Raw genomic sequence first — 26,532 nt, 5'->3', positions numbered from 1 at the left:
AGTGGGATGGGACACGGGAAATAATCTAAAATGACTAGTATTTTTATCATAACCAAAAGGCCTTCGAAGGGACTGGCCAATTCGTGACTGTCCGGATGATGTTGCACCTCAATTGGTGGGAGTAGTGATGGGAATGGCGTGATTTAGAAATAACTGACCGGAAATTTGCCAAGTGGGTAGCAAGTAAGACATAAGAGACAACTTGCAAAATTAGTTTACTAAATTCGTAGTCATCAGGAAATCACTGGTTTCCGAGCTCGCAGTGAAGTTGATATTGTGGTTACCATGATTACGAATGCGGACTGGAAAAAACCTCGCGGCGTTCTTTTTCCCAGGTGCGGAAAAAAGATGTTCCGTTGCAGGACCGTCCAAATGGGTTCCCCGTGTCGGTGAGGTATGGTTGAGTAAAACCGCAGAAAGTATTCAGTGAAGCTGTATCTCTGAAATTACGTAAAATCACAGAAAATATTCTATGACTTGTATCTTGTTGTGTACATGAATTAGACGTTTTTCAGTCTTTGTGACTATTTACTTTGCTTAAAATTTGAGCTGTTAAATAGAAACACTTATTTTGAAAGTGGAACTTACAGCGGCTTCTTGTCAGTTGATAAAGGTTGCACACGATAAACGATGTTCAACTTTTCACGTAATATAAGTAAAATGGCACCCAGTGTGCTATTGCTTACGAGTTCTGCATCAGTATTCATACTCCACAGATGATGCTTCTTCCATGTATCGATGTTGTTTTTCACCTCGTTTATTGATGCTGTGCCGGTAGAAAAAGTGCCTGTATAGTGTATCTTTAAATGTACCTTACGGACACGTAGCGAGCACTGGGCAGGAAGCGGTTTGAGAGGGAAGGCTTGCCCAGCGACGTGCAGCTCGCGTGGTACAGCGACCCGCTGTCACAGTCGTCGGCAGAAATATGGAAAGTCAAACAACTCGCGCCGCCTGGCTTCCGCCTCCGGAGCTCACATTTATTTCCGATTTCCTGCCTGAGAGCTCACTGCTGCGACGTGCGACGACGCGGCACACCCCGCAGCCGCTCGCTGCTGCTGCTGCTGCTCCTGCTGGAGCAGTACTGCAGTACTGCAACCGGCAGACATCTTACGCTGCAGAGCTTCTCAGTACTGTGGTATCATTTGATCGCACCATTATTAGCTCCTGAAAAGTTTTCAGAAGTGATTTTAAGTTTTGCGGACAAGTACTTTAAGTACTTATGTACTTTAAGTAACAGAAGGTACTAAATGGAGATGTGTCTAATAATGAGAATTTGAGATTTGTAAATTCTCAATATGTGTATCTAGTCTCAATTCTAGGTTAACAACTAGTGAATTACGTATAAACATGTTTCGTTGTATACATGGAAGAAGCCTGGAGAAACTGACAGGTTTCAGATAGATTATATAATGGTAAGACAGAGATTTAGGAACCAGGTTTAAAACTGTAAGACATCTACAGGGGCACATGCGGACTCTGACCACAATCTATTGGTTATGAACTGTAGATTGAAACTGAAGAAACTGCAAAAAGGTGGGAATTTAAGGAGATGGGCCCTGGATAAACTGACTAAACCAGAGGTTGCACAGAGTTTCAGGGAGAGCATAAGGGAACAATTGACAGGAATGTGGGAAAGAAATACAGTAGAAGAAGAATGGGTAGCTTTGAGGCATGAAGTAGTGAAGGCAGCAGAGGATCAAGTAGATAAAAAAGACTAGGGCTAGTAGAAATCCTTGGGTAACAGAAGAGATACTGAATTTAATTGATGAAAGGAGAAAATATAAAAATGCAGCAAATGAAGCAGGCAAAAAGGAATACAAACGTCTCCTTCTCAAAAATGAGATCGACAGGAAGTGCAAAATGGCTAAGCAGGCATGGGTAGAGGACAAATCTAAGGATGTAGAGGCTTATCTCACTAAGGGTAAGATAGATACTGCCCACAGCAAAATTAAAGAGGCCTTTGGAGAAAAGAGAACCACTTGCATGAATATCAACAGCTCAGATGGAAACCCAGTTCTAAGCAAAGAAGGGAAAGCAGAAAGGTGGAAGGAGTATATAGAGGGTCTATACAGGGGCAATGTTCTTGAGATAAATATTATGGAAATGGAAGAGGAGGTAGATGAAGATGAAATGGGAGATATGATACTGCGTGAAGAGTTTGACAGAGCACTGAAAGACCTAAGTCGAAACAAGGAGTAGACAACATTCCATTAGAACTACTGACAGCCTTGGGAGACCCACTCCTGACAAAACTCTACCATCTGGTGAGCAAGATGTATGAGACAGGCGAAATACCCTCAGACTTCAAGAAAAATATAATAATTCCACTCCCAAAGAAAGCAGGTGTTGACAGATGTGAAAATTACCGAACTATCGGTTTAATAAGTCACGGCTGCAAAATACTAACGCGAATTCTTTACAGACGAATGGAAAAATTGGTAGAAGCCGACCTCTGGGAAGATCAGTTAGGATTCCGTAGAAATACTGGAAGACGTGAGGCAATATACCCGTGGTTTAGGGGTAGCCTCTTTCATTCATAATCAAAACGTCTTCGGTCCCGGGTTCGATCCCCGTCACTGCCTAAATTTTGATAAATAATCAGCTTTGGCGGCCGAAGACTTCCGGCATAAGAAGTCAGCCTCATTCTGCCAACGGCCTTGTCGAAGAGGGCGGAGGAGCGGAAAGAGGTTCAGGGCACTCTCTTGTCCTAGGGGTGGGAAATTGCCCCTAAAGGCGGAAGAATCAGCAATGATCAACGACATGAGGATGCAGAAGGCAATGGAAACCACTGCATTAAAGACACGTAACGTGTATCCACAGGACATGTGGCCTGTAATTGAAGAAGTGTCATGATGATATCTCCATTGGCAAAAGATTCCGGAATAGTCCCCCATTCGGGAGGGGACTGCCAAGGGGGAGGTTACCATGAGAAAAAGATTGAATAACGAAAGGATAACGTTCTACGAGTCGGGGCGTGGAATGTCAGAAGCTTGAACGTGGTAGGGAAACTAGAAAATCTGAAAAGGGAAATGCAAAAGCTCAATCTAGATATAGTAGGGGTCAGTGAAGTGGAACGAAGACAATGATTTCTGGTCAGATGAGTAGCGGGTAATACCAACAGCAGCAGAAAATGGTATAACAGGTGTAGGATTCGTTATGAATAGGAAGGTAGGGCAGAGGGTGTGTTACTGTGAACAGTTCAGTGACCGGGTTGTTCTAATCAGAATCGACAGCAGACCAACACCAACAACGATAGTTCAGGTATACATGCCGACGTCGCAAGCTGAAGATGAACAGATAGAGAAAGTGTATGAGGATATTGAAAGGGTAATGCAGTATGTAAAGAGGGACGAAAATCTAATGGTCATGGGCGACTGGAATGCAGTTGTAGGGGAAGGAGTAGAAGAAAAGGTTACAGGAGAATATGGGCTTGGGACGAGGAATGAAAGAGGAGAAAGACTAATTGAGTTCTGTAACAAGTTTCAGCTAGTAATAGCGAATACCCTGTTCAAGAATCACAAGAGGAGGAGGTATACTTGGAAAAGGCCGGGAGACACGGAAGTTTTCAATTAGATTACATCATGGTCAGACAGAGATTCCGAAATCAGATACTGGACTGTAAGGCGTACCCAGGAGCAGATATAGACTCAGATCACAATATAGTAGTGATGAAGAGTAGGCTGAAGTTCAGGACATCAGTCAGGAAGAATCAATACGCAAAGAAGTGGGATACGAAAGAAATAAGGAATGACGAGGTACGTTTGAAGTTCTCTAACGCTATAGATACAGTAATAAGGAATAGCGCAGTAGGCAGTACAGTTGAAGAGGAATGGACATCTCTAAAAAGGGCCATCACAGAAGTTGGGAAGGAAAACATAGGTTCAAAGAAGGTAGCTGCGAAGAAACCATGGGTAACAGAAGAAATACTTCAGTTGATTGATGAAAGGAGGAAGTACAAACATGTTCCGGAAAAATCAGGAATACAGAAATACAAGTCGCTGAGGAATGAAATAAATAGGAAGTGCAGGGAAGCTAAGACGAAATGGCTGCAGGAAAAATGTGAAGACATCGAAAAAGATATGATTGTCGGAAGGACAGACTCAGCATACAGGAAAGTCAAAACAACCTTTGGTGACATTAAAAGCAACGGTGGTAACATTAAGAGTGCAACGGGAATTCCACTGTTAAATGCAGAGGAGAGAGCAGATAGGTGGAAAGAATACATTGAAAGCCTCTATGAGGGTGAAGATTTGTCTGATGTGATAGAAGAAGAAACAGGAGTCGATTTAGAAGAGATACCGGATCCAGTATTAGAATCGGAATTTAAAAGAGCTTTGGAGGACTTACGGTCAAATAAGGCAGAAGGGATAGATAACATTCCATCAGAATTTCTAAAATCATTGGGGGAAGTGGCAACAAAACGACTATTCACGTTGGTGTGTAGAATATATGAGTCTGGTGACATACCATCTGACTTTCGGAAAAGCATCATCCACACAATTCCGAAGACGGCAAGAGCTGACAAGTGCGAGAATTATCGCAAAATCAGCTTAACAGCTCATGCATCGAAGCTGCTTACAAGAATAATATATAGAAGAATGGAAAAGAAAATTGAGAATGCGCTAGGTGACGATCAGTTTGGCTTTAGGAAAAGTAAAGGGACGAGAGAGGCAATTCTGACGTTACGGCTAATAATGGAAGCAAGGCTAAAGAAAAATCAAGACACTTTCATAGGATTTGTCGACCTGGAAGAAGCGTTCGACAATATAAAATGGTGCAAGCTGTTCGAGATTCTGAAAAAAGTAGGGGTAAGCTATAGGGTGAGACGGGGTCATATACAATATGTACAACAACCAAGAGGGAATAATAAGAGTGGACGATCAAGAACGAAGTGCTCGTATTAAGAAGGGTGTAAGACAAGGCTGTAGCCTTTCGCCCCTACTCTTCAATCTGTACATCGAGGAAGCAATGATGGAAATAAAAAAAAGGTTCAGGAGTGGAATTAAAATACAAGGTGAAAGGATATCAATGATACGATTCGCTGATGACATTGGTATCCTGAGTGAAAGTGAAGAAGAATTAAATGATCTGCTGAACGGAATGAACAGTCTAATGAGTACACAGTATGGTTTGAGAGTAAATCGGAGAAAGACGAAGGTAATGAGAAGTAGTAGAAATGAGAACAGCGAGAAACTTAACATCAGGATTGATGGTCACGAAGTCAATGAAGTTAAGGAATTCTGCTACCTAGGCAGTAAAATAACCAATGACGGACGGAGCAAGGAGGACATCAAAAGCAGACTCGCTATGGCAAAAAAGGCATTTCTGGCCAAGAGAAGTCTACTAATATCAAATACCGGCCTTAATTTGAGGAAGAAATTTCTGAGGATGTACGTCTGGAGTACAGCATTGTATGGTAGTGAAACATGGACTGTGGGAAAACCGGAACAGAAGAGAATCGAAACATTTGAGATGTGGTGCTATAGACGAATGTTGAAAATTAGGTGGACTGATAAGGTAAGGAATGAAGAGGTTCTATGCAGAATCGGAGAGGAAAGAAATATGTGGAAAAACTGTAGAGGAAGCCCGAGATTGGAATACGTCAAGCAAATAATTGAGGACGTAGGTTGCAAGTGCTACTATCAGATGAAGAGGTTAGCACAGGAAAGGAATTGGCGGCGGGCCGCATCAAAGCAGTCAGTAGACTGATGACAAAAAAAAAAAAAAAAAAAAGTGAGGCAATACTGATCCTACGACTTATCTTAGAAGCTAGATTAAGAAAAGGCAAACCTTGGTTTCTAGCATTTGTAGACGTAGAGAAAGCTATTGACAATGTAGACTGGAATACGCTCTTTCAAATTCTTAAGGTGGCAGGGGTAAAATACAGGGAGCGCAAGGCTATTTACAATTTGTACAGAAACCAGATGGCAGATATAAGAATCGACAGACATGAAAGGGAAGCATTGGGTGTGAAGATAGTGAGACAGGGCTGTAGCCTCTCCCCGATGTTATTCAATCTGTATATTGAGCAAGCAATAAAGGAAACAAAAGAAAAATTCGGTGTAGGTATGGATAAGAAATAAAAAGTATAAGGTTCGCCGATGACATTGTAATTCTGTCAGAGACAGCAAAGGACTTGGAAGAGCAGTTGAACGGAATGGACAGTGTCATGAAAGGAGGATATAAGTTGAATACCAACAAAAGCAAAACGAGGGTAATGGAATGTAGTCGAAATAAATCAGGTGGTGCTAAGCGAATTAGATTAGGAAATGAGACACTTAAAGTAGCAGACGAGTTTTGCTATTTGGGGAGCAAAATAAATGATGATGGTTGAAGTAGAGAGGATCTCGTAAAATGTAGACTGGCAATGGCAAGGAAAGCGTTTCTGAAGAAGAGAAATTTGTTAACATCAAGTATAGATTTAAGTGTCAGGAAGTCGTTTCTGAAAGTATTTGTATGGAATGTAGCCATGTATGGTAGTGAAACATGGACGATAAATAGTTTCGACAAGAAGAGAATAGAAGCTTTCGAAATGTGGTGCTACAGAAGAATGCTGAAGATTAGATGGGTAGATCACATAACTAATGAGGAGGCATTGAATAGAATTGGTGAGAAGAGGCGTTCGTGGCACAACTTGACAAGAAGAAGGGACCGGTTGGTAGGACATGTTCTGAGGCATCTGGGGATCACAAATTTTGCATTGGAGGGCAGTGTGGAGGGTAAAAATCGTAGAGGGAGACCAAGAGATGATTGCACTAAGCAGATTCAGAAAGATGTAGGCTGCAGTAAGTACTGGGAGATGAAGAATCTTGCACAGGCTAGTGTAGCACGGAAAGCTGCATCTAACCAGTCTCAGGACTGAAGACCACAACAACAACAACTAGTGTGTTACGTATAAACATGTTTCGAGTTAGAGCCGCCGCATCACTATGATGTTAAAGGTGATCCTGTTGTTGATGTCTTCATTCTGAACACTGGACTGACGCACTTCTCTATGCTAATCTGTCTTGTGCATGTCTGTTTCGCATAGCTGCTGCAGTGTATGTAAGGGGAAGCCAAATGAAAACAAATTATCACACTTAAATGCCCCATGTTCGTTAAGTCGACGTCAGAGACTTCAAACGTTTTTCTGTCGGGGAATCCTCGTCCTGGAAACCACTGCCGGTACAAACGTTGAGCGTGAGCGCCATTGTCGTCATCTAACCCATGCGTCAAATGGTCATCTGCCGTCTCTGCATTTGTGTACACTGTCATTGCACGAGCCAAGTCTGTTATTAACTCTACGTAGTAGCGCGTGTGCTTGCAGCGGTCGTAGTCATGATCGCTGGAACTGTGGATGGCACCTGTAAAGAAGTAACGACGTACGTCGCATGGCAACAGGGACACGTAAAACAAAAGACTGGCGGTGCGTAACGCAGCCAGACGTCACCAAGAGTGCATGTTCAAAAAAATGGTTCAAATGGCTCTGAGCACTATGGGACTTAACTTCTGTGGTCATCAGTCCCCTAGAACTTAGAACTACTTAAATCTAACTAACCTAAGGACATCACACACATCCATGCCCGAGGCAGGATTCGAACCTGCGACCGTAGCGGTCGCGCGGTTCCAGACTGAAGTGCCTAGAACCGCTCAGCCACTCTGGCCGGCAGAGTGCATGTTCTCCATGTTTCTGTCGTCCTGTTTTTTGTGTTTCTCATCATTAATGAGTTTCAGATAATGAGTTGTAACTCGGATACAAAGCGTTTGCTGGCCTGTGTTTACATAACATAATTTTTTCGTCTACGTGTGAGGTATGTCTCCTGCAGTTCTTGCCGTACATTACTGTGACACGCTGTATATGAAAGCAACAATCGATCCCTCTCGTAGGAAGCGATATCACAGAACTAGACAATCTACCAAATAAGAATTTAACGTGAGCGAGATCTGAGTTAAGTAAATTTTATTGCTTTTAACTGCCATTTGCTGATTTTCTATTATTACGCAAATAGACGTGTTGTTCATAAACGCCGAACTTTGCTCATTGCTTGTTCATTAAACAATAATTGAAGTCAAGAGAGCGAGGAGGCCTGTTGATCTACGGAACGACGACTGCATCCAGGCGAGGACCTCTACGTCTGAAGCAGACGGCCACAAATGTCTTCCTTAAGGCCTCCAAAAATATGGGAATCGCATGGGGAGAGATCGAGACTGTGCGGAGGGTGAGTGAGGGCTTCCCATCTAATCTTCTGCAGCTTAGTCAAAACAACCTTCGGAACATGAGGTCGGGCTTTATCCTGCAACATAATGGAATGCCCGTCTACATTCCTGGGCGTTTTTGGACTACGCTGCAGAAGTTACGTTGGGAAGCCCTTACACATCTTCAATACGGTCACAGTCTCTCCCCCTGCGATTTCCATATTTTTGGAGCCCTTAAAGAGGACATACGTGACCGTCTGTTTGCTTCAAAGGAAGAGGTTCACGCCTGGGTAGACAACTGCAAAAATTTTTCCGTGAAGGCATTATCCGTTCTGTCTCACAGTGAGATAAATGTGTTAACAGTTATGGCAATTTATTTTGAAATAGTAAACAGTTTGCTTACTTTTTTCCCCATCTGTCTCGTTTCTATTTGCCTGCCACTTATACATCAATTTTACCTGATTGCTGCAGCCAAACCTCGGTCTCACTTTACAATCTGTAACCCCCAAATTTTCCACAATTTCTAAACTGATGATTGCCGTATGTCTCAGAACGATCCTAGGAATTTATCCCTTCTTTTAGTCAAGTTGTACCATTAATTTCTTTTCTCCCCAGTTCTTCATTAATTATCCAATCTACTCATCTAATTCTTAGCACTCTTCTGTAGCATCAAATTTCTAAAATTTAATTCCCTTTCTGTGCTTACTTTTTACTGTACTCATTTCGCTTCCATATAAGACTGTACTTCAAATACTTTCAGAAAGATTGCCTAACATGTACATTGTATTAGGTGTTTACATTTATCTTTTCCAGAAACGCTTTTGTTGCTGTTTCCAATCACATTTTTATAGCCTCTTAACTTCTGCTGCCGTCAGTTATTTTGCTCAAAAGAAAGACTCGTTTACTGATTTAGTATCTTATTTCCAAGTCTGATACCTTCAGCATCACCTGAGTTTGACTACACTTCATTACCATTTTTAGAAGCCGGCCGAAGTGGCCGTGCGGTTAAAGGCGCTGCAGTCTGGAACCGCCAGACCGCTACGGTCGCAGGTTCGAATCCTGCCTCGGGCATGGATGTTTGTGATGTCCTTAGGTTAGTTAGGTTTAACTAGTTCTAAGTTCTAGGGGACTAATGACCTCAGCAGTTGAGTCCCATAGTGCTCAGAGCCATTTGAACCATTTGAACCATTTTTAGAACTTCTATTTGCTATTCCTCTTATAACCTCTTGTCAGTGCGACACCCATTCCCTTCAAATGATGTTGCCGTTTCTGACATAACTACACTATAATCGGAAAACCTAAAATTTTTGTCTTATATGAAAGGCATCCAGCACAAATTTCACAAACTTTTTTTTGAAAACATGTTTGTAGTTTTGGTAGTTTAATTTTTTTCTTTTTCAGTTTAGTCTACTGATATTCCTAGCTGATCCAAGCATATCAGATGGGGATCTGTTCGCGGCCGAGAGCAAGTGTAATCTCCGGCTCCACCGTAAGTAGCGTAAATGTTATATACGAGGGTTTTCCAGAAAATGATGCACCGCATTTTTTTTTCTCAGCCGAAAACAATGATAAGAATGCGAAACGTTACGTATGTATTATTTGAAGTCCCCTGAGTGAGCGTGCCAAGTTTCCGTCACTTCCGACAGATAGTGTGGCTGCAGGACAGTTTCAAAATGGCGTCTGTAGGTGATGTGCGTTACAAGCAACGTGCTGTCATTGAATTTCTCACTGCAGAGAAAGAAACTGTGGGGAATATCCACAAACGCTCGTGCAAAGTCTATGGAGCATCTGATGTCGACAGAAGTACAGTTAGTCGCTGGACACGGAGGGTGAGGTCATCAGAAGACGGTTCGGCGGAGCTCTACGATTTGCAGCAGTCGAGGAGACCAGCCACGGCTGCCACACCTGACCTAGCCCCGTCGGACTTCCACTTGTTTGGGCCATTAGAGGATGCCATTCGTGGAAGACATTTTGAGGACGATGAAGAGGTGATTCACACAGTGATGCACTGTATCCTCCATCATGACAAGGATTGGTACCGACAGCGCATACACGCCCTTGTTTCGCGCTGGAGGAAGGCCATAAAACGGGATGGGGATTACGTAGAAAAATGGGGTGGGTGGGTAGAACACCATTCTTTCATGTGTGTAATTCTAATTATGTTCAATAAAGAATTCTTGAAGAAAAATGCGGTGCAACCCTCGTATAGTGGGCAGTGACTCTGGAATCTAACTTTCCTGGTTCGGGCGCATAGAACTTGGAGTCATTCGAACGCTGGACTCAAACCGGATCTTTGTTTACTCGGTTCGCGTGCATTTCCTGTTGTGATTTCCTCACGCTGTCGTGCTCCGGTAGTCCGTCTTTGTCGCTGATCGCGCTTTTGGACTTCCTGCTCAAACGATTGTATTAACACTGCGTGTTTTAGCGCAGCCACCGCGGTTCGTGGTTCCCCGCGCTCATTTCGAGCGTTTTCATGGACGCATCTCGCTGCGCGAGATATAAGATTTGGTTGGTTGATTGGTTTCGGGGAAGGAGACCAGACAGCGAGGTCATCGGTATCATCGGATTAGGGACGGATGGGGAAGGAATTCGGCCGTGCCCTTTCAGAGGAACCATCCCGGCATTTGCCTGCAGTGATTTAAGGAAATCACGGAAAACCTACATCAGGATGGCCGGACGCGGGATTGAACCGTCGTCCTCCCGAATGCGAGTCCAGTGTCTAACCACTGCGCCACGTCGCTCGGTCTAGATATAAGATTTCTAAAGGATAAATCATATTCCGTGGAGTCACATTTTTGTGACATCTACAGACTACCTGATGTGTTGTGCACTAGCGTCGTCGTTTCGTGTAATACAGTTTGAGGCTGAACGCTGACGTAGGAAAACGACTGGCTCAACCCAGTTTCAGATAGTGCTGGTCATCAGCTTTCGAGTCATATATGATCTGCACACTTGCCTTCACAGAGGCAGTGTATCGAGATCAGACTTCTTGCAGTATACGTCTTGGAAAAGTGGAACTCATTCGACATGCAGCTCGTCGTACATTGGACGAATATCTGTGGAGATGCCAGATAAAGCGGGGAGACAGGGTCACTGGTCTGGATGATCCACTTCAGTGGCCTTCTAACACTAGCCAACATGGCCTTACTATGTGGTTACTTCGAACAGGTGAAACAGCTACAAACCTATTTTTCCCAAGGATGTGCAGATCTACTGTGTGGCTTAATGATCATAGCATCCTCTTGGGTAAAGTATTCAGAGGTCACCCTACTACAGGTCAGAGTGTGGAATTTTAGGCTCCTTACTCAACTAGATAAGAGAGAACTGATAAAGAAAAATAATTAGATAGGAGTTAGTGATATTGTGAATTAGTGAAGTGCAGTTGTAGGAAGAACAGGACTTCTGGTCAGATAAGTACAGGCTTATCAACACAAACTTAAATAGAAGTAATGCGGCCGCATGATTAATATCGATAAGAAATAGGAGTACGGGTAAGATACTATGAACAGCATAGTGGACACATTATCTTAGACAAGATAGATACAGTGCCAACACCAACGACGGTAAAAATTTATAAGCCTACTAGCTGTACAGACGAAGAAGAGTTTGGAATAATGTACGAGGAGAGTAGGAATGCAGTATGGTTTCTGGGTCAGATACGCACACAGGCCATTCTTTCGACTGTGGCAGCCGGAGGACTGTGGCAAGGAGAGCTCTATGGAATGACGTCATCATTCCCCATCCCTTTCCCCCATCTCCTGCATCCTAAGCGGTGCCACTTTCTCGGAAATGCGACAATCTGAGTGCTTCTAAGCCAACACACACATATTTCATCTCCCAATCACAACCTAGTATTTTACCATAATACAAAATGAAACGGCCAATCAGTATGTATTCCAGAGTCGTCTGTTGTTTCTGCACCCCAGTTGGAGCCCAAATACTACTACAGTTCGATCTTTGTGTCCAATCTGGTGCAAGGCACAACGGACCCTCTAATTAAAAGTTACAGTGTTACATTCACATCTAAACTGTGAACATTATTTATCAAAATACATAAAGATGGGCCGTGCGGTTCTAGGCGCTTCAGTCTGGAACCGCGTGACCGCTACGGTCGCAGGTTCGAATCCTGTCTCGGGCATGGATGTGTGTGATGTCCTTAGGTTAGTTAGGTTTAAGTAGTTCTAAGTTCTAGGGGCTGATGACCTCAGATGTTAAGTCCCATAGTGCTCAGAGCCATTTGAACCATTTTTTGAACATAAAGATGTTGACACTACTGGCGTAACATACAGGTAAGTATTCTGAAACCACTAACAACAAAATAAGTCATAAAATCAGAAATACTTTGGCACATTGAACAATAACTAGCTACACAAATGGGCAAACTAAAACACACCACACTTCGACACACCACAAGATACTGTTCAGAAGAATACAGGAGACAAAGTGTAGAGATGAACATCTTTTAGATTCATAGGGATATCGCATTATGAAACGCAAGCTAGGACAAAGGAAAAAGAAGAATGTTGCACATCTGAGGACTGGTTTTATCATAAACAGTAACATACTGGATTCAGTTTTGACTTAAGCTCATCCAGTAGCATAGGTGTTTCTTTTAACCTTCTGGTGGACCTACAAGATCCCCACTGTAGTAAACATTCATGTGCGCATCCATGAGAATAACAAACGTAACGCTGAAAATATTGAAAACTTTGGGGAAGAATTAGAGGACATAATTACGCACATCAAAAAAAGTTTTGCATCATCCTAGTTCCCAGAACTTCTGAAGACAGACAGTGACTGTGGATATTGTATCACAGACATAGTCCCTTTGACTGTTCAGAAATGTCACTAAACACGCCCAAACATGTAAACATCCGTGCATGAGCAACGTGAATTAGACGGAAGGGGTCCGACAGCCGATCAGTTCCAGTCATTCCACCAGGAAGGGGGTACACGGCTCGTGTTGTCTGTAATTCAACCATGCCTAGACGGTCAGTACCGCGGTTCGATCGCATCCGCATTGTTACTTTGTGCTAGGAAGAGCTTTCAACAAGGGAAGTGTGCAGGCGTCTTGGAGTGAAGCAAAGTGATGTTGTTCGGACATGGAGGAGACAGAGAGAGACAGGAACTGTCGATGACATGTCTCACTCAGGCCGCCCAAGCGCTACTGCTGCAACGGATGACCGCTACCTACGGATTATGGCTCGGAGGAGCCATGCTGAATAATGCTTTTCGTGCAACCATAGGACGTTGCGTTACGACTGAAACTGTGCGGATAGACTGCATGATGCGCAACTTCACTCCCGACGTCCATGACTCGGTCCATCTTTGCAACCACGACACCATGCAGCGCGGTACAGATGGGCCCGACAACATGCCTAAAGGACCGCTGAGATTTGGCATCACGTTCTCTTCACCGAAGAGCGTCGCATATGCCTTCAACCAGACAATTGTGAGAGACCTGTTTGGAGGCTGTCCGCTCAGGCTGAATGCCTTAGACACACTGCCCAGCGAGTGCAGCAAGGAGGAGGCTCCCTGATGTTTTGGGGTGGCATTATGTGGGGCCGACGTACGCCGCTGGTGGTCATGGAAGGCGCCGCAACGGCTGTACGATACCTGAATGCCATCCTTCGACGGATAGTGCAACCATATCGGCAGCATCATTCGTCTTCATGGTCGACAATTCGCGCCCCCATCGTGCACATCTTGTGAATGACTTCTTTCAGGATAACGAGGTCGCTGGAATAGAGTGGCCAGCATGTTCTCCAGTCATGAACCCTATCGAACATGTCTGGGATATATTGAAAAGGGCTGTTTATGAACGAGGTGACCCACCAACCACTCTGAGGTATGTACACCGAATCGCCGTTGAGGAGTGGGACAATCTGGAACTTGATGAACTTGTGGATAGTATGCCACGATGAATACAGGCATGCATCAATTGCAAGAGGACATGCTACTGGTTATTAGAGGTTGCGGTGTGTACAGCAATCTGGACCACCACCTCTGAAGGTCTCTCTGAATGGTGGTACAACATGCATGCCGTGGTTTCCATGAGCAATAGAAAGTGTGGAAATGATGTTTATGTTGATCTCTATTCCAGTTTTTTGTACAGGTTCCGGAACTCTCGGAACCGAGGTGATGCAAAACTTTTTTTGATGTGTGTAGAAATATTGCAGATCATTGTAATTGATCATCCCAATTCCCAGTTAGGAAAGGAGCGCAAGTTTAGAGACATTGTGGGAGAATACCCAGCGCACATACGGACGAACTGGGATGAAGGATGTCTAATGGGACTCTGTAAGGCTTTCAACTTGGTAGTGAACCCAACGGACTTCAAGCGATTAGCAGCTGAAACAAAAGACCTGGATTACTTTTGAATGCAATACGGGAACAGCAGTGATCAATGTCTTATAAATAATTACTACTAAAAACAGTCTTGATCACGATTTATTTAACAAGGTGACCGGTTTCGACCACTACTGTGGTCATCTTCAGACCATTGAGTAGGAACCTCTTTCTGTTGGAGAATCACTACTACTAGTAGTGATTCTCCAACAGAAAGAGGTTCCTACTCAATGGTCTGAAGATGACCACAGTAGTGGTCGAAACCGGTCACCTTGTTAAATAAATCGTGATCAAGACTGTTTTTAGTAGTAATTATTTAAAAGACCTGGACATCACTCAACCTCCTCTTGGGAGAATAACAGATAGATCAAGTAGCAGTATCATAGAATCATATGTCAGAGTATTACATGGAGCAAATTTAGATTCAGATCACTATGTCTTCAAAATAAAACTGAGATTTCTACCCAGGAACACTAAGAAAACCGTCAGTCAAACTTGATAAGTGTGATTTACAGAAACTTTCAACTTGTAAACAGCTCATAGAGAAATTGGAAGCAGTGGAATGTAGCAATTAGGATAAATTGAGGGACTAAGGAACAAGCTAGTGAAAGTTGCAACAGAGACAGCTTCATGGGCAAAACAGAAGAAACCTGCTTGTGCCTGGTGGACAACAACCTATGATTAAGTGGTGATGCGAAGACAGACAGAATGGCTGAAATGAAACTTGCAAGAGATACATGACAACAGGGATAAATTCATAGAGTTGCGCGAATTAGCTGCAGAACCGTTAGCAGAATAAAGCAGCACCGCACTAAGGGCCAGTTAACACAGCTGGATCAAGTCTTCAGGAACAGTATCAAAAATTTCTACAGAACATTTAAATGAAGTCTACCAAGTCTTTACTTTAAAATGTAGACGGGAATATAGCTCTAGCACCAAACAGGTGCTCAGTCTGAAGTCAGTACTGCTAAAAGCGAAAATAGCTGGTAAGAAGTATGTCGTCGTCTTTGTTGATTTTAGGAAGTTGCAGGACTCGAATGATAGATAGAGTCTCATGAAGATCCTGCTGGAACTAGGAGTGAACCAGAAGACCCAGTATTTTATCCAGCAGACTTTAAACAATACCAGATTACGAAGTGAAGTTAAGAGGAACACTTGCAACAAAATTTTGAAATCAGGACAGCAGTATTAATTGAGCACTGGAAAAGGTAATGATAAAACGGCGGAAGGAGTTAGCTAGGCAGTGACTTCCAAATGGTATTTGTCGGGCAGAAACGCAATGGGCTCAATGCTGATCGCCTGCCATTTGCTGACAGGGTGGCACTTCCGTCTAATTCATTGCAGTAAGTCAGTGTTCTCAAACAGTAAGCAGCAAAGTTTAGAGCTAAATATGTCGCTTAACAAAAAGAACCGTACATCACAACAGCGGTGATTGTCCTTGCACACTGCGCCTGGAGCAGGGAGAAACGAAGAAAACCAGCACTTTGCAATGCTTGGAAGGTTGGGTAGAACACAATCTTTCCGAATGAATACCATTATTAACTCGAATTAACAAGCTGGAACTGACATACCAATTGGCAAAGAGCACCTATAACAAAAAAATCTCTCTCCCACAACACAAAAGTGAAGCACTACCAGAAATTCATTCGCCCTAATGTCCTGTATGCTTTAGAGTGTCTAGTACTGAACACGAAGCGTGTGACAAACACACTTGAAATCCAGGGAACAAAGATATGAGGGAAATACCGGTACCAGTCAAGGAATGTACAAGACAAGGAGACCAAGAGATCTACGAACGCTGTGAAAAATCACTGATGTGGCTCTGAAGAGACGTCTAGCCATTTTTTTTATTTATTTACACGTGAAGTTCCGTAGGACCAAATTGAGGAGCAAATCTCCAAGGTCATGGAACGTGTCAGCACATGAAATTACAGCATAAAAGTAATAACAGATAAAAATAAATGTTCATGAAAAAAGTCAGTCCATAAGTTTAAGTAAACGCTATCAGCAATGCAATAAGAATCAGCTTAATTTTTCAAGGAACTCCTCGACAGAATAGGAGTGACCCATGAGGAAACTCTTCAGTTTCGATTTGAAAGCGCACGGATTACTGATAAGATTTTTGAATTCGAGTGGCAACTTATTGAAAATGGATGCAGCAGTATACTGCACACCTTTTTGCACAACAGTTAAGGAAGTCCGATCCAAATGCAGGTTTGATTTTTGGTAGCTGCTTATTCTAGGGAATAAACTAGTATTGGTAACAAGAAACGACAATAAGGAATATACATATTGAGAGGCCAATGTCAAAATACCCAGACTCGTGAACAGAGGCTGACAAGAGGTTCGTGAACTCACACCACTTATTGCCCGAACCGCCCTTTTCTGAGCCAAAAATATCGTTGTAGAATGGGAAGAGTTACCCCAAAATATAATACCATACGACATAAGCGAATGAAAATAAGCAAAGTAGACTAATTTTCGTGTCGAAGTATCACTCACTTTTGATACCGCTGGAATAGGGAGGCGCTCCCCCACCCGGAAAGGAACTCCTTGAGAAGCAGCCAGCTTATGTGTAGCCTGGTAAAAGGAAGCCTCTGAATTATCAAATTATTTAAGTGGTGCTCTGATATACCAATAATTTCAGAGTCAACATCTATTAGCAGTTCACTAACTTTATCTCTAATACCTCTTATATTTTGATGAAATATGCTAATTCCTTCTCTACTTGGAAACATTACATCCTCTGAAGGTGAGCCCTTAGAGGGACTTCCGTTATGCAGGTATACCTATCAACTGACTTCGATCTGAAAAAGGTGCAGCTGTAACACCAAGTGCTACGGGAATTTTTCCATGAGTGACACCACCACCACCACCATCTCCACCACCACCACCACCACCAGCCACTACACTGTCACCTATAAGCTTACCCAGCCTCCCCTTCCCATACCTATTGAGGTGCAGGCCATGCCTAGTGAAACCCGATCTACTGATAGACCCAACTGGCACCACTGAGATGTGAAACACGACCTCTGCCTCCCCAGCCCCACGTTAACACGCCTAACAACCGCATTAAGGTGAGGCCGATCATGATGCTGTAACAGTTGCACGAAATGCACATTAATGCCACCAGTTTGAGTAGCTATCTTAACCAAGTCACCATCGACATCATATTCCCCCCGCCATGTGTGGAAAAGCCTGCAGGATGCATCCCAGAAGGTTAACCAGCTTCTCGCATTCTGGCAAAATAGGAAGACCAAGTCACCTTGGCTGAAAGAAGTGATAAAAGATCTATAGGAAATGGGAGGTACAGGAAGAGACTTAAAGGACTGGGCATCTCCTAGGAGAATGTTTAAGCAAGTAAGGTTCCAGCACAAATCACCAAGATACAAGACAGGTGCCTTTTGGACAAAGATGGGGAAGAAACAGCACAGCCGGAGGATTCGCAACTACTGGACGAGCGTCGAGATCCATGCCAAAGAGCATCGTTGAATGGCACGGTACTGTTAGCCTGCGCGAAACAAGAAGAAGAATAAAAGCGTGGGTGCTGAGCAAACCTGCTGACTCCTGCATGTCGACGTTGGGCGTCGTCATGCCGTTGGTGCGCAGGATGTCGATGAGGTCGTAGCGCAGAGTGGAGATGTCCTGGCGGATCTCGATGACGTCGTCCTCGGTGATGCCGAAGTCGTCGCGCTTGCGCTGCTCGGCCGTGACGTAGCGGCGCACCAGCAGGTGCATCACCGTGTCGTGCCGCTCCAGCGCCTTCTCCCGGGACTTTTTCTGCACACCAGCCAACACGGCACAGCGTATCACTGTCTGGCAGACACCGAGCCCTGGCTCACGGAGAGCGAGAACGGGTCCATCTAGGCCTCCGACTTGACAGAGAAAAGTGCTCCGCATTCTCATTACTTTCTTTTAACCTGAAAGTGGACTATGAAACAAGAATTTCGGCATAGTGTGCTCTGTTGTTTTACACACACTGGACAAAAATTAGTCTCCCCTAGCGGAATCACCCTCACACGGCCTCTAGCCTTGACAGTGGTCTCAGTTTGCCGAGGGGGTGTGCCTACAAGATTCTCCAAGTATTCCACAGCCAACCGGAGCTACTCGTTGATTAGATACCGTAGAGCTAACAAATCGCGGGATACTGATTGCTGCGATGTACCTACTGTCACCAATAGTTCAACGTAATTTACACTACTGGCCATTAAAATTGCTACACCACGATGATGTGCTATAGACGCGAAATTTAACCGCCAGGAAGAAGATGCTGTGATATGCAAATGATTAGCTTTTCAGAGCATACACACAAGGCTGCGCCGGTGGTGACACCTACAACGTGCTGACATCAGGAAAGTGTCCAACCGATTTCTCATACACAAACAGCAGTTGACCGGCGTTGCCTGGTGAAACGTTGTTGTGATGCCTCGAGTAAGGAGGAGAAATGCGTACCATGACGTTTCCGACTTTGATAAAGGTCGGATTGTAGCCTGTCACGATTGCGGTTTATCGTATCGCGACATTGCTGCTCGCGTTGGTTGAGATTCAATGACTGTTAGCAGAATATGGAATCGGTGGGTTCAGGAGGGTAATACGGAACGCCGTGCTGGATCCCAACGGCCTCGTATCACTAGCAGTCGAGATGACAGGCATCTTATCCGCATGACTGTAACGGATCGCGGAGCCACGTCTCGATCCATGAGTCAACAGATGGGGACGATTGCAGCACGAACAGTTCCACGACGTTTGCAGCAGCATGGACTATCAGCTCGGAGACCACGGCTGCTGTTACCCTTGACGCTGCATCACAGACAGGATCGCCTGCGATGGTGTACTCAACGACGAACCTGGGTGTACGAATCGCAAAATGTCATTTTTTCGGATGAATCCAGCATCATGATGGTCGCATCCGTGTTTGGCGACATCGCGGTGAACGCACATTTGAAGCGTGTATTCTTCATCGCCATACTGGCGTATCACCCGGCATGATGTTATGAGGTGCCATTGGTTACACGTCTCGGTCACCTCTTGTTCGCATTGACGGCACTTCGAACACTGGATATTACATTTCAGATGTGTTAGCACACGTGGCTCTACCCTTGATTCGATCCCTGAGAAAACCTACATTTCAGCAGGATAATGCACGACCGCATGTTGCAGGTCCTGTATGCGCCTTTCTGGATACAGAAAATGTTCGACTGCTACCCTGGCCAGCACATTCTCCAGATCTCTCACCAATTGAAAATGGCTCGTCACAATAAGCCAGTCAATACTCTTGATGAAGTGAGGTATTGTGTTGAAGCTGCATGGGCAGATGTACCTGTACACGCCATCCAAGCTCTGTTTGACTCAATGCCCAGGCGCATCAAGGCCGTTATTATGGCCAGAAGTGGTTGTTCTGGGTACTGATTTCTTAGGAACTATGCACCCAAATTGCGTGAAGATGTAATCACATGTCAGTTCTAGTGTAATTTATTTGTCCAATGAATACCCGTTTATCATCTGAATTTCTTCTTGGTGTAGCAATTTTAATGGCGAGTAGTGGATATGGGACTGAGATCTGATGACTAAGTGGATCCATCGAGGTACCATAACGTACCTAACTGTTTTTCAGACCAAGAACGGTGTACGCGTGCGGTCCTGTAAACACGGTTGCTGCTGTTTTGCAAGACGGGAGTGTTTACAATACACTCATCATGAAGATGTACAATCAGTACAATACTTGATCAAGGAGAATATTGAAATAAAATTCAAGTTCGTGTTGGCGGTAAGCTGGAAAAGTGAGCAGAAGTCATGGTATGAGAAATGCCTCAAGTACGTCACAGAACGACCTCCGAGCTGACCTATAGCCTCCACCACACTGTAGATTAAACATCTCATTGCGCTGTCGGTGCACTAGACACACTGCATCATTTGAAGAGGGGGAAAATGGAAGCTAGTCCGGCCTCACGGTACATCTCCAGCCAGCTATTGTACAGCTTCTGTAAGGAGCAGTCGAATGAAAACGAGGCGTATGGAAAAAATAAGTAAACTCTTTGTTATTTCAAAAGTAATCGCCATAAATCTGAATACATTTGTCCCACTGTGAGACAAGACGATCAATGCCTTCGTGGAAAAACTTTTGCGTTTGCCAACTGAATCATGATTTGATGCACCTCCTCGTCAGAAGCAAATCGACGGCCACGAATGTTTTCCTTCAAGGCCCCAAAATTACGGAAATCGCATGCGGAGAGATGCGGGCGGTTAGGAGGATGTGTAAGGACTTCCCAGCGAAACTTCTGCAGTGTAATTGGAACAACCTAGGAAACATGTGGGAAGGTTTTATCCTGCAACCCAATGATGCAGTCCGTTAATATTCCTGGGCTCTTGGACCTGAAGGCGCGCTTCAGTTTTTGTAAAGTGTCCACGTACCGCTCTGTGTTAATTGTGCCGCTGTGTTACAGAGACCCATTGGGCAACGGGCTCTCGGACGGCGCCTTTCTGTTTCAGGATAGTGCCCCTGCACACGTTGCGAAGATTGTTTCGACTACGCTGCAGACATCTCGCTGGGAAGCCCTTACTCACCCATCGTGAAGTCCCGACCTCTCTCTCCACGCAATTTCCATATTTTTAGAGCCCTGAAGAAATTCGCCGTAGATTTCATTCGAACGAAGAACTGCATTCCCGGGTACAATCATGGTTCCATAAGCAACCGTAAACATTTTTTCATGAAAGCACTGAGCGGTTTGTCTCACAATGGGCTAAATGTATCAACAGTTATGGGGATCACTTCCGAAATAATAAAATATTTGAAACTTCCTGTCAGACTAAAATTGTGTCCCTGACCGAGAGTCGAGCGCAGGACCTTCGAATTTCGCGGGCAAGTGCTCTACCATCTGAGTCACCCCAGCATGACTCACGACCTCTCCTCACAGCCTTAATACCGCCAGTACCTCGTCTCCTACCTTCCAAGCTTGACAGAAACTCTCCTGCGAACCTTGCAGAACTGGCATTCCTGGAAGAAAAGATATTACGAAGACATGGCTTTGCCACAGCCTGGGGGATGTTTTAATCTGGCAGGAAGTGTCATATCAGCGCACACTCCGCTGCAGAGTGAAAATTTAATTTTGCAAACGTCTCCCAGGCTGTGGTAAAGCCAAGTCTGCGCAATATCTCTTCTTGCAGGAGTGCTAGTGCTGTAAGGCTCGCAGGAGAGCTTCTGTGAAGTTTGGCAGGTGGGAGACGAGATACTGGCGGAATTAAGGCTGTGTGGACGAGTCGTGAGACATGCTTGGGTAGCTCTGCTGGTGGCTGGCACGGTAGCTCAGCTTGTTCTGTCAAAGAGCTGGCTGATCTCTGTAATAAAAAAAACTGAGTGAAGGGATCAACAACGAACTGCTACGCATGTCATTTGACGTCCGCTACGACCAAATATAACGAACAAAATGCCAAAGAAAAAAGAAAAAGAGATGGTATAGCACTTACCCCCTTGACCACGAAAGGCGAAGTCCCGAGTTCGAGTCTCGGTACGGCACACAGTTTTAATCTCCCACGAAGTTTCGTATCAGTGCACATTTCGCTACATAGTGAAAATTTCATTGGTAAGTAAAGATTTAACTTACTTTTTATCCGTCTGTTTTGTTTTCATTTGACTGCTATTTATATGTTGTACGGCCCATTTGAGATATGTATCGTGAAGTGCCGCTGAAAGAAATGGCCTTTTGCGAGATATCCACTATACGATGTGTCCACTGCTCGCAGTTCCTTTCGCTGTGTTCGCTCGGAAACAGCTTGAGATGAACTTACGTGCACTGGTTGCAGAAATCTCTGCCAGGTTTGAAAATCATTGAGATTATCAAGGCGTGACTTTTATCTCAGGTCGCTGTCGGTGAGGACTTTTTTGCGACTACTGCTGTTGCGCCGTGTTACATGGCTGCGAGTGGTACGCCATTCCTTGTAGACACACTGAACAGACGGCATTGATACACCAACAAAAATAGGACAACTTCATTCGCGGTGTGGTTGTGGGAATGTCTAAATATGGTAGCTCCTTTTTGCCATTCTGACACGATTCCACGTTGATCCATCCTGATGCACTAATTCTAAAGAATCGATTGGCATATACTCGTCACTTGACCGCCACGATTTAGGTCAGTGGTGGAGGGTCACTCGACCGACTGTTACCAGTCGTGCGACACGTACACACGTGCTCCAAAGTGACCGGCGTGCTCTTTTATGAGGTGGACTAATATTAGTCTACTGAGCTTTTTATGTTTCTCTGCTTAATTACACAGACTGTCATTTGATTACAGCAACAGGTGTACAGCAAACAACTGGCACATTTAAAAACATGTCGCATGTACCGTCACTACTACTTTCCGTAGTGTAATATATTCAAGGACAGATGCTCATGAATGTAACATGTAAGTGTGAAATGTTGTAAATTAACCTAAGTGAGCAAAATACATAGTAGATCGTAAGCTAATAAAATACTTTACCTCCCGTCTTTGCATATTATTTAATTAAGGTTTAATCGAAAATTCAGAGTCGATTCCTAAGCAATTTCTTCTAAATCTGAATGTTCATTGTTAAAAAAGGCAATAAACTTAAATAACTTACGTCATTCAGGCTGAAGTTCACTCCGGAACTATAAAATGGCATAACGCGCTCTTGGATGTACGGATAGACAGGTGATGACGACGAGCTCGTAGTGAAGACAGAAAAGCTACTGGGAAAGCGATCGTTAAGACATAGAGAGATGTATACGGCATCGCACGTTGTTTTCTGTGAAGCCAAAACAGTGTTCAGGAAGTGATACGATTAGCTGTTGTCGGTTACGTAAGAAGACTGCGACGAGGATTTGCTTACGCCAACATCTACATCTACAAGTATACCCCTAAAAACCAATGTGACGCACATGGCAGGCACTGCGCTTATACCTTTTTATGAAACACATTGACGTTCGACACAAACAATAATTTAGCTATATATGTGGCTGGCATCATTCGCAGTGATTGAGTTTAGAAGTTTTCGTTTTTTAAGTTTCACGCTGTTACACGACCTTTAACCTAACTTGTGTATCTGGCTGGTTAACCCTAGTTGTTGTGTTACTGTATTCACTGTGACCTCCTTCTGATGTACCGTTTTCCTATTGAGACATATTGTCAACCTTTTAGGCGAAGACTTCGTGAGATTCACATAAGTTACACTCCTGGAAATTGAAATAAGAACACCGTGAATTCATTGTCCCAGGAAGGGGAAACTTTATTGACACATTCCTGGGGTCAGATACATCACACGATCACACTGACAGAACCACAGGCACATAGACACAGGCAACAGAGCATGCACAATGTCGGCACTAGTACAGTGTATATCCACCTTTCGCAGCAATGCAGGCTGCTATTCTCCCATGGAGACGATCGTAGAGATGCTGGATGTAGTCCTGTGGAACGGCTTGCCATGCCATTTCCACCTGGCGCCTCAGTTGGACCAGCGTTCGTGCTGGACGTGCAGACCGCGTGAGACGACGCTTCATCCAGTCCCAAACATGCTCAATGGGGGACAGATCCGGAGATCTTGCTGGCCAAGGTAGTTGACTTACACCTTCTAGAGCACGTTGGGTGGCACGGGATACATGCGGACGTGCATTGTCCTGTTGGAACAGCAAGTTCCCTTGCCGGTCTAGGAATGGTAGAACGATGGGTTCGATGACGGTTTGGATGTACCGTGCACTATTCAGTGTCCCCTCGACGATCACCAGTGGTGTACGGCCAGTGTAGGAGATCGCTCCCCACACCGTGATGCCGGGTGTTGGCCCTGTGTGCCTCGGTCGTATGCAGTCCTGATTGTGGCGCTCACCTGCACGGCGCCAAACACGCATACGACCATCATTGGCACCAAGGCAGAAGCGACTCTCATCGCTGAAGACGACACGTCTCCATTCGTCCCTCCATTCACGCCTGTCGCGACACCACTGGAGGCGGGCTGCACGATGTTGGGGCGTGAGCGGAAGACGGCCTAACGGTGTGCGGGACCGTAGCCCAGCTTCATGGAGACGGTTGCGAATGGTCCTCGCCGATACCCCAGGAGCAACAGTGTCCCTAATTTGCTGGGAAGTGGCGGTGCGGTCCCCTACGGCACTGCGTAGGATCCTACGGTCTTGGCGTGCATTCGTGCGTCGCTGCGGTCCGGTCCCAGATCGACGGGCTCGTGCACCTTCCGCCGACCACTGGCGACAACATCGATGTACTGTGGAGACCTCACGCCCCACGTGTTGAGCAATTCGGCGGTACGTCCACCCGGCCTCCCGCATGCCCACTATACGCCCTCGCTCAAAGTCCGTCAACTGCACATACGGTTCACGTCCACGCTGTCGCGGCATGCTACCAGTGTTAAAGACTGCGATGGAGCTCCGTATGCCACGGCAAACTGGCTGACACTGACGGCGGCGGTGCACAAATGCTGCGCAGCTAGCGCCATTCGACGGCCAACACCGCGGTTCCTGGTGTGTCCGCTGTGCCGTGCGTGTGATCATTGCTTGTACAGCCCTCTCGCAGTGTCCGTAGCAAGTATGGTGGGTCTGACACACCGGTGTCAATGTGTTCTTTTTTCCATTTCCAGGAGTGTATTTGCGGAGTTTGTGCACTGCAAATATTTTTAATTAGTATACTATAGACAAACATCCTAGACTGAGCGCAGTTCATAATAGGAGTAATACAACAATATACGACCAGCGTCATTATTTGGAAGAATATTTCTTAAAAGTAGCAACATTAAACGATTCAGCAAAGATGTAACCAAACGCAGGATAAACGCAGGATCCTACATCAGACAGCCACAGAAAAAAAGTAAGAAAATAAAAAGAAGAAGAAAGAAGGATAAAACGGCCAGTTCTTCCGTAAGTGTAGCGTACAATATCGTCGACGCCGGCCGCGGTGGTCGTGCGGTTCTAGGCGCTCCAGTCCGGAGCCGCGCTGCTGCTACGGTCGCAGGTTCGAATCCTGCCTCGGGCATGGCTGTGTGTGATGTCCTTAGGTTAGTTAGGTTTAAGTTTAGGGGACTGATGACCTTAGCTGTTAAGTCCCATAGTGCTTAGAGCCATTTGAACCATTTTTTTGAATATCGTCGACGTAATGAAGATTAGCCGCGCGGGGTAGCCGTGCGGTTTGAGGTGCGAGGCACCTTGTCTCGATTCGCGCGACTCCCCCCCCCCCGCCGCCGGACGTTCGAGTCCTCCCTCGGGCATGGGTGGGTGTGTTGTCTTCAGCGTAAGTTAGTTGAAGTTAGATTAAGTAGTGTGTAAGCCTAGGGACGGATGACCTCAGCAGCTTGGTCCGATAGCAACTTACCACCATCACATAATCAGGATTATTTGTACTAGTATTTATTAACATAAAACCTTGAATTAAAGACTGCCTCTTGACTGATTCGAAAGAAGGTGGCTGCTAAACATTCTAGATTTTGTTTTCCTGTCTCCTGGTTATACGTGAAAATGTATTCCATGTCATATTTTATGAAGATTTATAAATATATGTCAGAGTTTGATTTCCAGGCGTTAGGTATGCCAGATCTTTCCTTCTTATGGTGCTATTAAGAGAATGTAAGCAGCTTGATGTTTTGAGTCTCCCGTGAAAGCTGGGTTCGCTATAATTCGTTAAAGTTATGTTCATGCCTAACTTCTATTTGTCGCAGGTTATTATTAGCTCCACAACTGGGATGCTTATTCAATTTCCTTTTTACCGTAATTTGCTTGAAAAGAACCGTTGCCTATCAATTTCCCTCTGTAATCGAGGTCATTAATTTATGCTAGAGTTGTAAAGCTGGACTTTTGCAGAAGATGTATTTATCCGTAATAAGGTACTATCTGAAAAAAGGCTACACGGAAATACGCAGACAGTTCGGGATGAGATTCAAAGTGGTGCAAAGATTTGAAACTTTCTTTAACTGAACAAAATACTAAAACTGAGCTGTTTACAAAACAAAGAAACGTAGTGTCTTATGACTATACTATCAGTGATTCACAGTTAG

The 26,532-nt window shown here is 44.6% G+C and overlaps 1 protein-coding gene across 2 annotated transcripts in view; it reads right to left on the bottom strand.

The window, feature by feature from the left end:
* LOC126198891 (transient receptor potential protein) overlaps positions 1-26,532 on the bottom strand; it is a 439,251-nt gene that overhangs the window by 57,500 nt on the left and 355,219 nt on the right. For both annotated transcript variants that reach the window (XM_049935507.1, XM_049935506.1), the window contains exon 17: positions 18,081-18,303. In XM_049935507.1, coding sequence (XP_049791464.1) covers positions 18,081-18,303 — 223 coding nt within the window. The remainder of the gene's footprint in view (positions 1-18,080; positions 18,304-26,532) is intronic.

The sequence above is a fragment of the Schistocerca nitens genome, chromosome 8 (assembly GCF_023898315.1).
Source record: "Schistocerca nitens isolate TAMUIC-IGC-003100 chromosome 8, iqSchNite1.1, whole genome shotgun sequence".
Classification (NCBI taxonomy): Eukaryota; Metazoa; Arthropoda; class Insecta; order Orthoptera; family Acrididae; genus Schistocerca; species Schistocerca nitens.
Note: the sequence above shows the minus strand (reverse complement) of the source record. Positions and strands in the feature narration are given on the sequence as shown.